Here is a 13,510-nt window from a genome sequence, read left to right on the forward strand (position 1 = left end):
GCTGGGAGGGTGGTTCTCCCTTGGCCCCCTGCTCAGATGCAGCACAGGTGCCTGGCTCCCTCTCTGGCCGTCTCCATCATCACTGTCAGGTCCCTGGTAGCCCGAGTCAAGGGCGCCCCACCCAGGCGAGCAGGGGTGGCACTGGCCCCCCCACCCACGGGAGAGTCAAGAGGGGAATCCTCTTGGGGATTCTGATGGCTCGCTGCTCCTGCTCACGTCTTGGTCCCCTGCCCGGGCAGCCTGGTCCCTGGCCCGTGACTCACTGTTCTCTCTCCTCTTTCCCTGTCCCCGGGCCAGCGGGAACCTGGACAAGCAGACCGGAAAGGGCAGCACGGCCCTGCACTACTGCTGCCTGACCGACAACGTGGAGTGCCTCAAGCTCCTGCTGCGGGGAAAGGCATCCATCGAGATGGGTGAGTGGGCGCCGGCCGCGGCGGCATGGGGAGAAGTGTGGATGGGCACGGGCTCCCGTCAGGGCTGAGGACAGGGAAACCTGCTCTCTGGAGAGAAGGGCCTTCCCCGGCCACGTGCTGCGGGCCTGCCGAGGCCTTAGTGTCCAGTGGCCGTCTTCCCCCACACGTAGACTGTCCATCATTGCAGGCATCGTATGGATAAGGAGCAGAGGATGGGCCCTGCGGCTGAGGGGCCTTTGGACAAGGTTTGGGGCATCTGGCCCTCCTAGGTTCAGACCTCGCCACCTGTGGCTCTGGGCTGCAGTGCAGCCAGTCTCCTCCAGGAGGGACCCTTGCTCGGTCTGCTTGGCCCTTGCCCCTCTCTCCACTGCGGGACCCTGAGGTCCAGCCAGGCACAGGTTAGCCTGAGGGCCCCTACCAGGGGTGGGTCATTAGGAGATGTCTCTGAGGACTATTGGGAACGAGCGAGGAGACTAGGAGGAAGGACGCACACCAGGGCTTGAGAGCCATGTTTCCTTTTTAAAAATGAATAATCGAACCTCACTGACTAAGGCTTATTTAGAAGAAAGCACACAATTTCAAACTCATAGATGGCTTCAGAGGAGGTGCGAAATCTGCCACTGTTTGGTGCCCGCAACTCTGTTGGCAGTGCTTTTGGTTAGAGAGTCATGGGGAACTGCTTTGTTCGACTGCAGGTTTGATATTGATTTGCATTAGTTGGTTCCTTCGGTGGTTTGATTTTCATGATTTGTGCAAACCTCGTCTTGTAAAATCTGTATACAGCTGCTGTTATAAGAATAATTATAAGAGCAGTTCAGCCCCCGCCGGCTGCAGACTCACTGAAATTCATCGGTCAGGTTCAGTTTAACTTAGTGCTGCTTCTCTGTGTCTTTCTTGCCTCGATATTGAGGCTTAAGATGTTTTTTGTCGCCCTGCTTTTTAGCGAACGAGTCAGGAGAGACACCGCTAGACATCGCCAAGCGCCTGCGGCACGAGCACTGCGAGGAGCTGGTCAGTCTGCTCGGCCAAGTGGCCGAGGTCACCCGTCCTGGGACAGGTTTCCTCTGGGCCCCAAGGTTTGGGTCCTGGGCAGGCCCGGTGATCTAGACGGGGCGACTTGGAAAAGGCATTTGGGGAGCCTCGGAGAGGATGTGACTGCACCCCTTCTAGTGGTGCCGGGAACACTAGCTTGTATCTGCTGGCTGGACATGTGGATAGGCCCCCCGGCATCGTCTGGGGCGTGTGGAGCAGAGGCCCGGGGGCTACCCAGCTTTCATTTGTCCCCAGCCTCAAATCATTTGGGTTGTAATGCACTGTCTTTTCCTGTCCTGTCCTGTCCTGTTCTGGAAGGAGCAGCAGTGTGGCCCATGGACAGAGCCCACCGAGGTCAGGCAGACCCCAGTGTGCAAGGGGGTTTCACAGCTGTGACTAAGGACAGTCACGCCGCAAGTCTCTCTTTCCTTATTTGTAAAGTGGAGTTATTTACACCAGTTGGCAAGGTTGTGAGGATTATTGTTGTGCTCTGTCAAGCAGATGCTCAGTAGATAGAATGTTTAATGACCAATGCCCGTGGAAGTATAGGATAACTTACAGGTGCTATTCTGAGCACTCTATGTCCATTAACTCATTTAATTTTGATTACTACCTTACGGGAGGCTTTCTACTACTGTTATCTCCATTTATAGTTGAGGAAACGGCACAGAAAGGTTAAGTAGCTTGCCCACGGTTACACAGCTACTCTCTGGCTATGGAGAAAATTAAGCTGTAATGTCCTAAAGCATCCAGTTGTATCTGTTGAATAAACTTCTTTCCTGTGGCTCTAGAACAGAACTATTCAATAGCTGTCTACCTTTCTTCAGAGAATTCAGAGAGTAGTGGTCCTCGTCATTTTCTGCAGGGCTTAGTTCTCTCCTGCAGGCTGAGAAAGGCTGGGTTAGTGGCTGTGCACACATCATGTTGGCTCCCGTGGGCAGTGGTCAGTGCATACAGGCTGATCATCCTTCCGTAGCTGTCAAATACCCCTTGCAGTTTATGGAGCACTTAGTGGGAGTGACGAGGTTTGAGTTTCATGGTCATCTGTGGATTTGGGAAGGGGGGCTTACTTAACCTGAGACCCAGAGGTCTACCTATACTGGCCGTGTCCCGGGCCCCCCCCCCCACCCTGCACTCTCCCTCCTTCCCGGGGCCGCATGCCTGAGTACCATCACCCATGGTCCTTTGCTCTTCCCAGCTGACCCAAGCCTTGTCTGGAAGGTTCAATTCCCACGTCCACGTCGAGTATGAGTGGCGACTGCTCCACGAAGACCTGGACGAGAGTGATGAGGACGTGGAGGAGAAACTGCAGGTCAGTGCCAGGCTGCAGAACGCCCTGAGTTCTGCCATGAGCTCCGCCCAGAGCAGCGTGGCTCCCAGCTTGTAACGAGGGCAAAAAGTGGGATCACAGAAAAGAAACATATAGTGGTTGTTGTTTTTTTGCTTCCCTCAATCTCAGCAAGTTTGGGTTTTACTCCTGCCACCTCCCTCCCAGCTCTGCACACGCTCATTCAAAGGAACGTTCATTCTGTTATCACAGGCAGCTGTTCACCTTTTGATGTGAAGGAAAGATGGCATCCTCACAGGTTTTAGAGGGATTTGCACACATGATGGCTAATGTGACAAAGAGCCGGCCTGTGGTCATGTTCACCTTGTTGAGCTTTAAAAACCATAACTGAGGTCATTAAATGACCCTTAGCCCTCCTTGGGTTCCACTCTTTCTTTCGCCCAATGGGGTCATTGAAGCCTAAGAGAGAGGCTGACTTTGGTCACAGCAAAGCAAGTACTTAGAGACCGACTTCGGGCCCGAGGGAGAGCTCTTGCCTCCTCGTCTCTTCTCGTGAGACTCCCTGTCATGCGCGCTCGGGGTGGGGGTGGAGGGCCCCGGAAAGTGGCTATCTTCACGCATGTCTCAGAGTGAGAGTCAGACTCAGACAGACCGCCAAGCCCACACTCCCGTCTGCAGTAGAACAAGAGGGGGCGGCCGTGTCCAGTTGTCCAGTGTGCTGTAGGACATGAATTTCCCGGTGTGTGTGGAGCATGTCTAATCGTACAGGCAGCATTTCTGAAACCTGGTGGACGCCCCTAACAGGTTTATCATCCCTGCGTACTGGCTCTCAGAATAAGAAACTCCTCTGCTGAGTTTTCTATAAAACGGGATCAACGTGAGAAGAGCTGACTGGTTTTAGACCCTCCTTCCGTACGAAGGGAAAAGGTTTGACACACTTGCCCAGGCTGAGTGTCCATCAGGCACACACACGTCCCCATCCTGTGGGCAGTGCCGCGGCAGGGGACAGCGTCCAAGTAGAAGTCCAACAGGAAGTGCTCTGGCTAGGCACCCTGACATGCATGTACTGTATTGTGTCCAGCAGAGAGGGCGGTGTGGTGAGCTCACAAAACCATGGACTTTGCAGGAATTTAAAAATATGTGGGAAGGGCCAGCAGCCACGGAGCTGTGCACACCTGAGCTGGGATTGAGCCGTGGGGTTGGCCAGAGCCTAGACTGGGTGGATACTCCCATGAGGGGGAGAGCACTACCTGCTAAGCTAAGTCATTAGAGAAGCCGTTCAAGTTATACCCATTTAACAGATGAAAAGCAGGGCCAGCGAGGTTAAGGAACTTGCTCAGGACCGTAGCTGTTACAATGAAGCTGACATTTGAAATATGAGTCTGAGCCCATTTACCATAGTCATGAGTCCACGCACACAATCTTCAGGTAGAACAGGGGTTGGTAAACTTAAAGGGGCAGATAGTAAATGTTCTTGGCTCTTGGGCCTCCAGTATCAACAGTCTTCGTTGCTACCACTCAGGTCTGCCAGGGTAGCTCGGAAGCAACCATAGATAATATGTCAATGACAGGCATGACTGTGTTCCAATAAAACTTTATTAACAAAAACAGATGGCAGCCCATGGGCCATGGTTTGCCGAGCCCCAAGTTAGAGGTGGCTTGGGAGCCCCAGTTCATATGGGAAGAGAAGGTTGCTCTTGCCTGAATTAGCCCTGTAGCGGCTGGGGACTGACTGCCGCTGGGTGCCCAGAGCAGCTTTGTGCTGTGCTGTTCTATAACCTCAGGACGCAGGGTTACGAACAGGACATGCAGGGGTGGGTGGAGATAACTGGCTAGTAACAAGTAGCTTCTACTTTAAATCTCCTACAAAAGGAAGAACCATAAGAGAGAGGTCAGTTGTGGCTTTTTTGTTTGTTGTGTGTGCGTTTCCCTCAGGAGGGAGTTTTAAATCTCGCGGCTCTCAGGCAACTGCTGAGAGTCCAAAGCACCGTAACCAAGTAGAAGGGGCGTGGACCTGAGGTTGTCTCTGGTAGACTGGACGCTGTGACCGAGAGGTCAGAGTGTCTGCGTTTCACACACCTGCCCCCCACCCCTCTGCAGCCTAGCCCCAGTCGGCGAGAGGACCGGCCAGTCAGCTTCTACCAGCTGGGCTCCAACGCCGCGTCTTTGGCCAGAGATGCCGCTGGCCTGCCCAAGGACAAGCAGAGGAGCTTCGCGCCCAGCCTCTTGCAGAACGAGACGTACGGAGCCCTCCTGAGCAGCAGCCCGTCACCCGCCCAGCCCACGGCCCCCAGCACCTCCAGTGCCCCCCCGCTGCCCCCACGGAACCTGGCCAAAGGTACTGAGCTCCCAGTAGCCCAGCCAGAGCACAGCAGGTGTGGCCCGGGTTCTTGTTTGAGGAAGTGTGTAGTTGCCCTGCCCCCAACGAGGTGACATTTGGGCCAGCATCAGGATCGTGTGTGTCATCTGCTGGAAGGCCTTTGTTCAGTAGTCACATTGTTTGCTTCCTGAGGGAACGCCATTGTGCGTAAGGTGCAGAACAGCAGTACAGCGTCTTGACTTGGTTCTTGGTCTGGGCAGAGGTACTGCCTCCGTGTGACATGGAGGATGCGGGTCTTCTCCAGCGTAGGCCTGAGCAGGTGGACTGGCTCCTGATGCTGGTCCATGAGCCATTTTCCTACCGACCTTCATTATGGTCCCTTTCTCTCTGCTTTTCACCATGCACGTTCTCTCCCTTGGCCTTCACCCTTTTCTGTTCCTCCCCTGCCGGCACTTGGCCAGCTGGCGGCACCTGGCACCTTCTTATATCTGCAATCCCCAGGAGATGAAGGATAGAAAGATGCGAACTTGGAGACAATTGTAAAAAATACAAAATAGTCCCTGGGGTGCCCCCAGGTCCTGAAGGACCAAAGCCTGCTACTCCCGCTCAGTCACTGTGTCACAACGTAGTGAGTCTGACTCAACAGGTGCTCGTTTTGTTTTTATAAAAATGGAAAATGAAGCCCTCCTCCCCAAGTTAAGTGATTTGCCCAGCACTGAAGCCAGCTGGCCATGATTCTGTTGAAGGCAGGTCCAACAAGTGGCCATCGATGGCCAGTAGTCTTGGGGGGCTTCCCAGGGAGGGACAGGAGCCTCAGGTGGAGCATGGTCCAGGCACTGCGGCTGCTGTGGTCTACGGGTGGTCACAAGAGAAGTCCCAAATCACATTGGTGTGGCAGCTGCTCCTGGGAGGGGAGTAGAGGTGAGCGGTGGTGGCCTGGGCACGGAGCAGTCAGCAACGTGCCATCACTCTGGGTCTCAGCTCCGTGTGGCTGACCCCACCTCTCCCTGCTTTCCTGGGCACCTAGCAGACCCACCCACCCAGCTCAGATGGGTCCAGAGAAGGCCGTCTGTCATTATCACTGAGTCACACCCTTCAGGACTCGACCTGCCAGGCAGGGAGTAGACCCTGAGGCAGGCAGGCCCTGGAAACCAGCCCTCTCACCTCTCAGCAAAGCCCGCCCACTGCCCACACCCTAGGCTTGATGGGAGTTCCCTGAGCTGGAAGGAAGCCGTGAGATCAAGTCCCGCAGCTGCTTGTCCTCCCTGGCGCCCTCACCGGCTGGCTGGGACGGGCCCAGGGTAGGAGAGCAGTGGTTGTGGTTGGGTCCCTGGAGTATCTCTCTGCCTTCCCCCATCCTCCTCCTGTGTCCAGGTACACGCATTAATTCTGTCATCTCTGCCCCGTTACGGCCTTTGTTGATTGTGTGTGCCATGTCAGGAGAGTTATGTGTTTTATTTTTGAGAGAGAAACAGGAAGAGAGGGAGAGAAGAAGACAGGTGAGAAGCATCAACTCCTACGAGCTTTGCTTTATTTGGTTGTTTTTTTTATTGATTGCTTCTCATGTGTGCCTTGACTGGGGTGCTAAAGCCACACCAGTGCCCTCTTTCTCAAGCCAGTGACCTTGGGATCGTGTCACTGATCCCGCCCTCAAGCCAGATAAGCTGCACTCTAGCCGGTGAGCCCACGCTCTAGCCAGAGGCCTCGGGGTTTTGGATCGGGGACCTCAGCATCCAGCTCAGCGCTCAGTCCACTGCAGCACCGCTGGTCGGGCAGGAAGAACTGTGTTTTGCTCTCTTGGGTTTAGAAAAGGAGTGGAAGCTCTTCATCTCTATCTCTCTCTCGCTCTCCTAATGGCTTAGGACGAGCGGTCTGGTTTCCTTTCTTCCCGTATCCTTTTGCGATCTGGTGGTTAGCTTCATTTCCTCCTGTGATGACTTTCCTCTTGCCAGCGCCTCCAGAGGGTTTCCTCATTCTCCCATCTAGTCCACACTTGGTCCAGGATGGAGGCCCCATACAGCAGCTAGAGAAGGGAGTGGGCACGGTCCTGCCTGCACCGGGCAGACCTTGTCCATGGCAGACATGCTGAGGCTCCCCCAGGACATGGGGCCTGCCCTGCGCAGTGAAGTCCGTTCCAGCCCCGTGGGAGCTCTGCGTAGCCTCAGACACAAGTCCCCCATGCATCCGAGCAGACACCACCCAAGAGGAAGAGCACCAAGTCTGGTGGGGCAGCGGAAGGACTGTGACTGAGGCGGTGCCATCTCCCTGGTGTGTCCCCTGAGCTGTTTAGTGTCACCTCGCCCAGCAGTATGTTTGTGGGAGGTGGGAGAGAGCCCTTCACTGGTGTCTTCCATTTGTGCCCTTCTCCCCACATGCTCTATCTGAGAATAGGTGTCCACCTCCGTGCAAGATCATGACCCCCCTTCCGCCCCGGGCCAGAGGGAGGGCTTAATGGACGAGTAAGATGCCGAGGTTCCCCAATCATGGGCCATGCTCAGGACGTGTCATGGTGGGTACTCGTTGTCCTCTTTAACAGTGGGTGTATTTGAGAAACACAACCAGTCAGGCTGAGGAAACCAGCTGGGCATTGCCCCAGAAGCACTGTGTGTCTGGTGTGTGTCAGGGGTCTGTCTTCCAGATACTAGAGGCAGGAATTGTCCTTATTTCTTTTTTAATTGAGAGATGGGGAGGCTGAGAGACAGACTCCCACATGCACCCCTACTGGGATCCATCTGGCAAGCCCCCTATCAGGCGATGCTCTGCCCACCTGGGGCCTTTGCTCTGTGCTGGCAACCGAGCTATTAGCCACTGAGGCAAGGCCCTGGAGCCATCCTCAGTGCCCCAGGGGCCAACTTGCTCAAACCAATCTAGCATTGGCTGGGGAAGGAAAGAGAGAGAGGGAGAGGAGGGGGAGGGGAGGGGGTGGAGAAGCAGATGGGCGCTTCTGTGTGCCCTGACTGGAAATTGAACCCGAGACATCCACATGCCAGGCCCATGCTCTACCACTGAGCCAACTGGCCAGGGCCAGGAATTGTTCAAATTAGCCTTCTGTCCATGGTCTCGATGCTAGTCTAGAAGGTCATCTTTACTGTTTTCTGAGGGGGAGGATCAATAATGCAGTGTTCTGTTTCTGTTTTTGTTGTGTGCGTGCGCACCTGTGTGTGCATGCCTGTACGTGCATGTACCTGCGTGTGCATGTGCGTGTGTGTGCAGTTCAGACCGCCTCCTCCGCTAACGCCCTGTGGAAGACAAACTCTGTAAGTGTGGACGGTGTCAGCAGGCAGCGATCTTCGTCAGATCCGCCAGCTGTCCACCCACCGCTGCCCCCTCTCCGTGTGACGTCTACCAGTACGTTTTGTTTTTCCTTTTTCCTTTCTGCCTGTGGGCTTTGCAGAGCTGGATGCCCTGGGTGGGGGCAGTGCTGCGGAGCCCTGTGCCCACCTGCGCAGACACTGTGGGTGCCTGGGCTTGCGTGGGGGACCGTGGCTCTTCCATGTCCCCAAGCCCTTCAGCCTCCTCCTCCCTGGCCACAGAGTGCCATCTGTCTGTCTGCCGCCCCAAGGGGCTCGCTCACAGTCTCTTCTGTCTCCCCAAGTATGTCGCTGGTTTAGCTCTTCCTTTCCCACGCTAGCCCAGAGCTTTGCCTTTGCCCATTTGGCAGCTCTCGATATTTGAGCACAGTCTTTTTGGGTTGTAATCTGGTATCTGTTTCTCTTCGGTATCCACCTGTGGGTGAAAGTCCTGGACCCTGGGGGAGGGGCTGGGAGAGGAGAGGTTTTCCCCAGCGAGCAGAACCGAGGGCATTTCCTAGGGCGGTGAGGCCAGCCTTGGACCCCGCTCTGGCCCTGGAGAGAGGCACCCAGCCCCGAGGTTTGCCTTTAGGCCTCATGAGATTCCCCTCGTGTCCTCCGACCTTCCTAATCTCAGTTATGATTAAAGAAGCCCAGGCCAGGTACAGGAAGTGCCCCGGGGGTACAGCAGCTGTGTCTAGGGGGTCTTCTGGAGCCCGAGGGTGAGACAAGGGTCGTCCAGCTCAGACATATGCAAATCAAATAGTGAGGAGCACTGGGAAGGTCAGAGGGGGACACAGTAGGTCCTAGGTGGCACCAGCAGCTTCCAGAGGCCCACTTCCTGCCTCTCGGTCTGCCATCCCTGGGGCTGTAGATTTGCATGCTAGAGTCTGCCTTTTGACTTTTCCTTTAAAGCAGAAAAAGGAAACAAGAATGGGGAAAAAAAGACAAGAAAGGCGGGCTCTCTACTGATTCCCACCTTAGTACCCCCCCCACCCCACCCCAGCTGTCCCAAGAGGGGTGCTACTTGATTCCTTGGGTGCCAGCGTCCTGAGGCAGGTGTCCATCTCAACCAGGACACGGGATGAGAGGCGGGACATTGAGGGAGAGCCCTGATGTCTTCCGGGGAGGGAAAAGGGGGAGGGGGAGGCCAGGAGGGAGACGTGGGTCCCGGGCCTGGCTCCCTGTCCCGCCAGCTCAGTGACCCTTGGTGAAAGCATGTCCCGTCGTTGAGATGCAGCCCCCCTGTCTGTGACATGCCCTGTCCCCTCACAGACTGGAGCCTGCACTGGGTCAGTTCTTCACCACCTTTGCAAAAACTGCCCTGCTCGCAGCCTGGGACACAGGCCGGGCCCCTGGGTCTGGGGACAGAAAGAGGATTGACCCAAGAAGGCCCAACTCCCCCCGGGGGCAGGACATGGCCAGAGCCCGGCCAGGGCCTCCACCTTGGCTGCTGCTGCTGCTGCTGGTTTCAGGGTGGAGAGCGGAAGACCAGCCAACTTGGCTTCTCTGCAAGAATGCCCTAGGAGAAAACCAGGCTTATGGGAGCCTGGTGGTAGTCCTGACTCGAGGCTGGGAGGGACGCCCCTGCCCATACTGCTTACCGAACATCTACAGTAAAAGTGGGCTTTTCCTTACAAAATAGCAATAGAGGAGGGAAAAAAGGGAAGCTCTTAATGAAAGAGTCTTGGTGGGAAGAAGGCTGGGAGGTGTCACCTGAAGTCTGACCTGACCTTCCCTGTTCCCCTCTCCTCTTCTCTCTCTGCAGATCCCCTGGCGCCCACACCGCCCCCTCCAGTAGCAAAAACGCCCAGTGTGATGGAGGCCTTGAGCCAGCAGAGCAAGCCAGCCCAGCCTGGGGGCCCACTGGGCAAAGTGACAGCTCCACCCCTGCCACCCCAGCCGCCCAGCCGCCTCCCTCAGAAGAGGCCTGCGCCCGGGTAACAGCCTCCCGCCCGCGTCTCCATAGGGCCTGGCCACCCCCGGCCGTCCCATTACTTGATCTGCCAAGATTTCTGTGCAAACATTGGAAATCACTCATGTTTCTATTACCGTCATGTCTGAGGTCAAGCAATACATAATTTGGTTTCATTGGGTTTCAAAAAGTGTCTTAAACATAATTTGTCACGAGTTTTTGAACTGTAAAAATGTCATACAGATGTCTGTCTTACCTCCACATGATGAATTTAGATTTCTCTTCAGTGCAGACAGTGGGATTTGGGGAGCTGAAGTCCTCAAGGCACAAGTCTTCTGGGTTCTGTTTGTTGCCCTCTCACAAGGTGACTTCCACTACATGGACCCTCTGCAGCAGGGCGTACATCTACAAACAGGGATGTTCTGGGGAAATGCACTACAGCCAGCAAAGTCAGGAGAATGACATGGACAGATTAGTACCTTCCAATCCTCAGAGCCTATTCAAGTTTCGCCACTTGTCCAAATAACACCCTTTACCGCAGAGGGAACTATTTCCTGGCTCTCAGTCTGAACCCTTATCTGGGGAAGTGGTTCCTTTTCATGGAAATGATGTTTAGAAGCGAAGATCAGGGTGCTTTGTGTGCTCAGTGCTGTTGGAGTGCAGTGTCTCCAGGCTGGCCTTCTGAGTGGTCAGAACCACATGCACACGCACGCACACACACACACACACACGCACAAGTATATTTATTTCTATATCTCTGTCTCTGTCTATATTGAAATCCAAGAGTTCTCACTATCTCCAGTTTTGATTGTTCTAGCAACAAGCCACACCAGAACTCACTGACATAAGATAGTCCTTTTGTTGTGCTCGTGGGCTCTGTCAGGAGTGTGCCCCTACCCAGTGGGAATAGCTTGTCTTTGCTCCACTACATCTGGGGCCTCAGCTGGAAAGACTGGCACGCTGGAGGTGGATCGACACAGAGACTAGTCAGCTCGAAGCTAGTATCACCAGGGACCTCTGCACTGCACGCACCCGATGGGGGCCGCTGGCCGACAGCTGGAACCCCAGTTGGGCTGCTGGCTAGAATACTGACCCGTACATGGCCTCTCCGTGTGGCACGTGGCTGGGTGGGCCCGGGAACAAGTCCCTGTGGATAGGCCTGGCCCTGGAGACTGGCAGGGTGTCCCTTCTGTCATATGTTACTGGTCACGCAGTGGCAGAGCCAGGCTCAGTAGGTGGTGGGGTAGGTAGTGGGCACAGTGGTCACAGACTGCCGTTCTCCGTGAAGAATCCGGGGCCAGTGTTCTGAATGCATCACAGGGTTTATTCTAATTTCCCCCCTCTCTGTACTCGTTCCCTTTCTCTCTCATGAGAAACCTGGCCGCCATGTTTACCTGACTGGTGTTAGTACGCCGTGAAACCAGTCTCCTGCCTCTGCCTCCTGACCTCTGTGCAGAAGCCCCTCTCCCTGCTGAGATTGGGGATCCCACGTGCAGATCACTTTTACCCTGCTGGGCTCTCACCCCCCCACCAGGTCACTCCCATCCTCTGCCAGGTGGATGCCTTCCTCATCCCACTGGGGACACCCTCCCCGGACACTGCTGTCCTCTCCCACCCCAGGGTGGGTCTATTTACATCTCCTGCTACCAGGTACACGTGGCGAATCAACCCTCAGGATATAAACTACATCCGTTAGTTCTGAGAAATTTCCTTGATTAATTTTAATACCTTATCTGTCTTTTTTTTTTCCTGTTCTCAGTTTTAAAATAATTCCTATTGTTCAGCTGTCCGATCTTCTTGGCCTTTCCTTTTTCTATGAGCGTCCGCTCACCGGTTCAACACCTACCCTTGAATCTTTGTGGCTTAACCTCTGAGAGTTGACTTCTTGCCCCCGCAGAGTTCTGTCTGTGTTCTCGCTTGTACAGCGGTCCCAAGGTGTCAGCTGGAGACTTATACCCCATCTCTTTCTGACTGCACTGTCCTTATCCCCTGGGCTCAGGGTTACTTCTGAAGGGAAAGAGAGACTCAGAAGGTGAGCTAACCTCTGAGGCTGGAGTGATGGATGCTCAGCCTCCAATGACTATAGCTTGTCCCGGGGCCTCACCTTCAGGCCGGGGCTGGAAGTGCAGCTCCCTGCAGCCTAGCTGGTTTCCATTTCTGTGTTCTTTGTTTGCTTTTTAAATTAACTCTGGGAGATTTTGCTCAATTTTTTTTTCTATTGAGTTTCCATTTCTACTGTTATAATTTTCAAGGTAATAATGTGCTGTTTGTTCCATGGGGTCATTTTCTCTCGACTCAGACTATGAATGATGGGTTTGGGAAAGGTTTTTCTCTAGCTTTTGCTTTTCTGCATAATTTGTTTTTTCCCTGTTCTTTTCTCTTTGTTTTGATTTATGTTGAGTTAGAGGCTTTTCCCTTTAGATGTCCTGCTTCCTGCCTGTAAGTTGCCACTTCAGGGGAGGCATTAAATACTGACAATAGACTGCATGCACCCCAATGTGCAGAGCTGCCAAGGTGAGTTTTATTAGGGAACCCTGACTTCGAGCCTTTTTTTTTTGTTTTCTTGGACAATTCAGGTCCCTTAGAAATTCGTCGTCCCATCTCTGTCCTGAAAGGAGCGGGTTTTCTGAGAGCTGAATATAGAAATAAAGTTAAATTTTTATTTAGTCCCTTGTGTTTTCCAAGGTACAGCCAACAATGACACCAGGCACACCCGAGTCCGGACTTTGTTCTGCCCTCTCCAGGAATAGAAGCTTCTGGTCTTCTGTGGAGTTAGGGGAGCACAGTCACTAGGCTCTCCAGAGTCGGGGCTGGAATCCAGGGACGTGGCTCCTTCGGGAGATGGCAGACTTTGGCCAAGGCTTGTGCTTGTTCTGCCCGCCCCTCCCGCCGGCCTGGGGGTTCAAGCCCTTGAGTTTTCCTCTCTCAGTGGGGCTAGGATGCTTATGACCCATCTCTCCACTCCCAGCTTCCAAAATTGTGTTTCCTCATCCATTCTCTTTGTTCTTTTTATTTTTTAAAAATTCTTTTCCATGGGAAAAAGTGAAAATCAATCATTTCAGTCAGCTGTTTTTACCCAGAAGAGTCTCAGGACTTTGTTAATGCTGCTTTCTCTGCCAGCCCTCTTTTTTTTTTTTTTTTTGTATTTTTCCGAAGTTAGAAGCAGGGAGGCAGACTTCCGCATGCGCCCAACCAGGATCCACCCGGCATGCCCACCAGGGGGCATTGCTCCGTTGCTGCTGGAGCCATTCT

General features: G+C 54.2%; 1 protein-coding gene across 5 annotated transcripts in view; it reads left to right on the forward strand.

Moving 5' to 3' along the window:
- The window catches only part of ASAP2 (ArfGAP with SH3 domain, ankyrin repeat and PH domain 2), a 163,425-nt gene that overhangs the window by 142,725 nt on the left and 7,190 nt on the right, over positions 1-13,510 (forward strand). For 3 of the 5 annotated variants that reach the window (XM_066234930.1, XM_066234931.1, XM_066234933.1), the window contains 6 exons: positions 298-413; positions 1,357-1,424; positions 2,644-2,757; positions 4,834-5,071; positions 8,267-8,401; positions 10,112-10,283. In XM_066234930.1, the coding sequence (XP_066091027.1) occupies positions 298-413; positions 1,357-1,424; positions 2,644-2,757; positions 4,834-5,071; positions 8,267-8,401; positions 10,112-10,283 (843 nt within the window). The remainder of the gene's footprint in view (positions 1-297; positions 414-1,356; positions 1,425-2,643; positions 2,758-4,833; positions 5,072-8,266; positions 8,402-10,111; positions 10,284-13,510) is intronic. The other 2 variants (XM_066234932.1, XM_066234934.1) reach the window with 1 other exon arrangement.

The sequence above is a fragment of the Saccopteryx bilineata genome, chromosome 6 (genome assembly GCF_036850765.1).
Source record: "Saccopteryx bilineata isolate mSacBil1 chromosome 6, mSacBil1_pri_phased_curated, whole genome shotgun sequence".
In the NCBI taxonomy this organism is placed as follows: Eukaryota; Metazoa; Chordata; class Mammalia; order Chiroptera; family Emballonuridae; genus Saccopteryx; species Saccopteryx bilineata.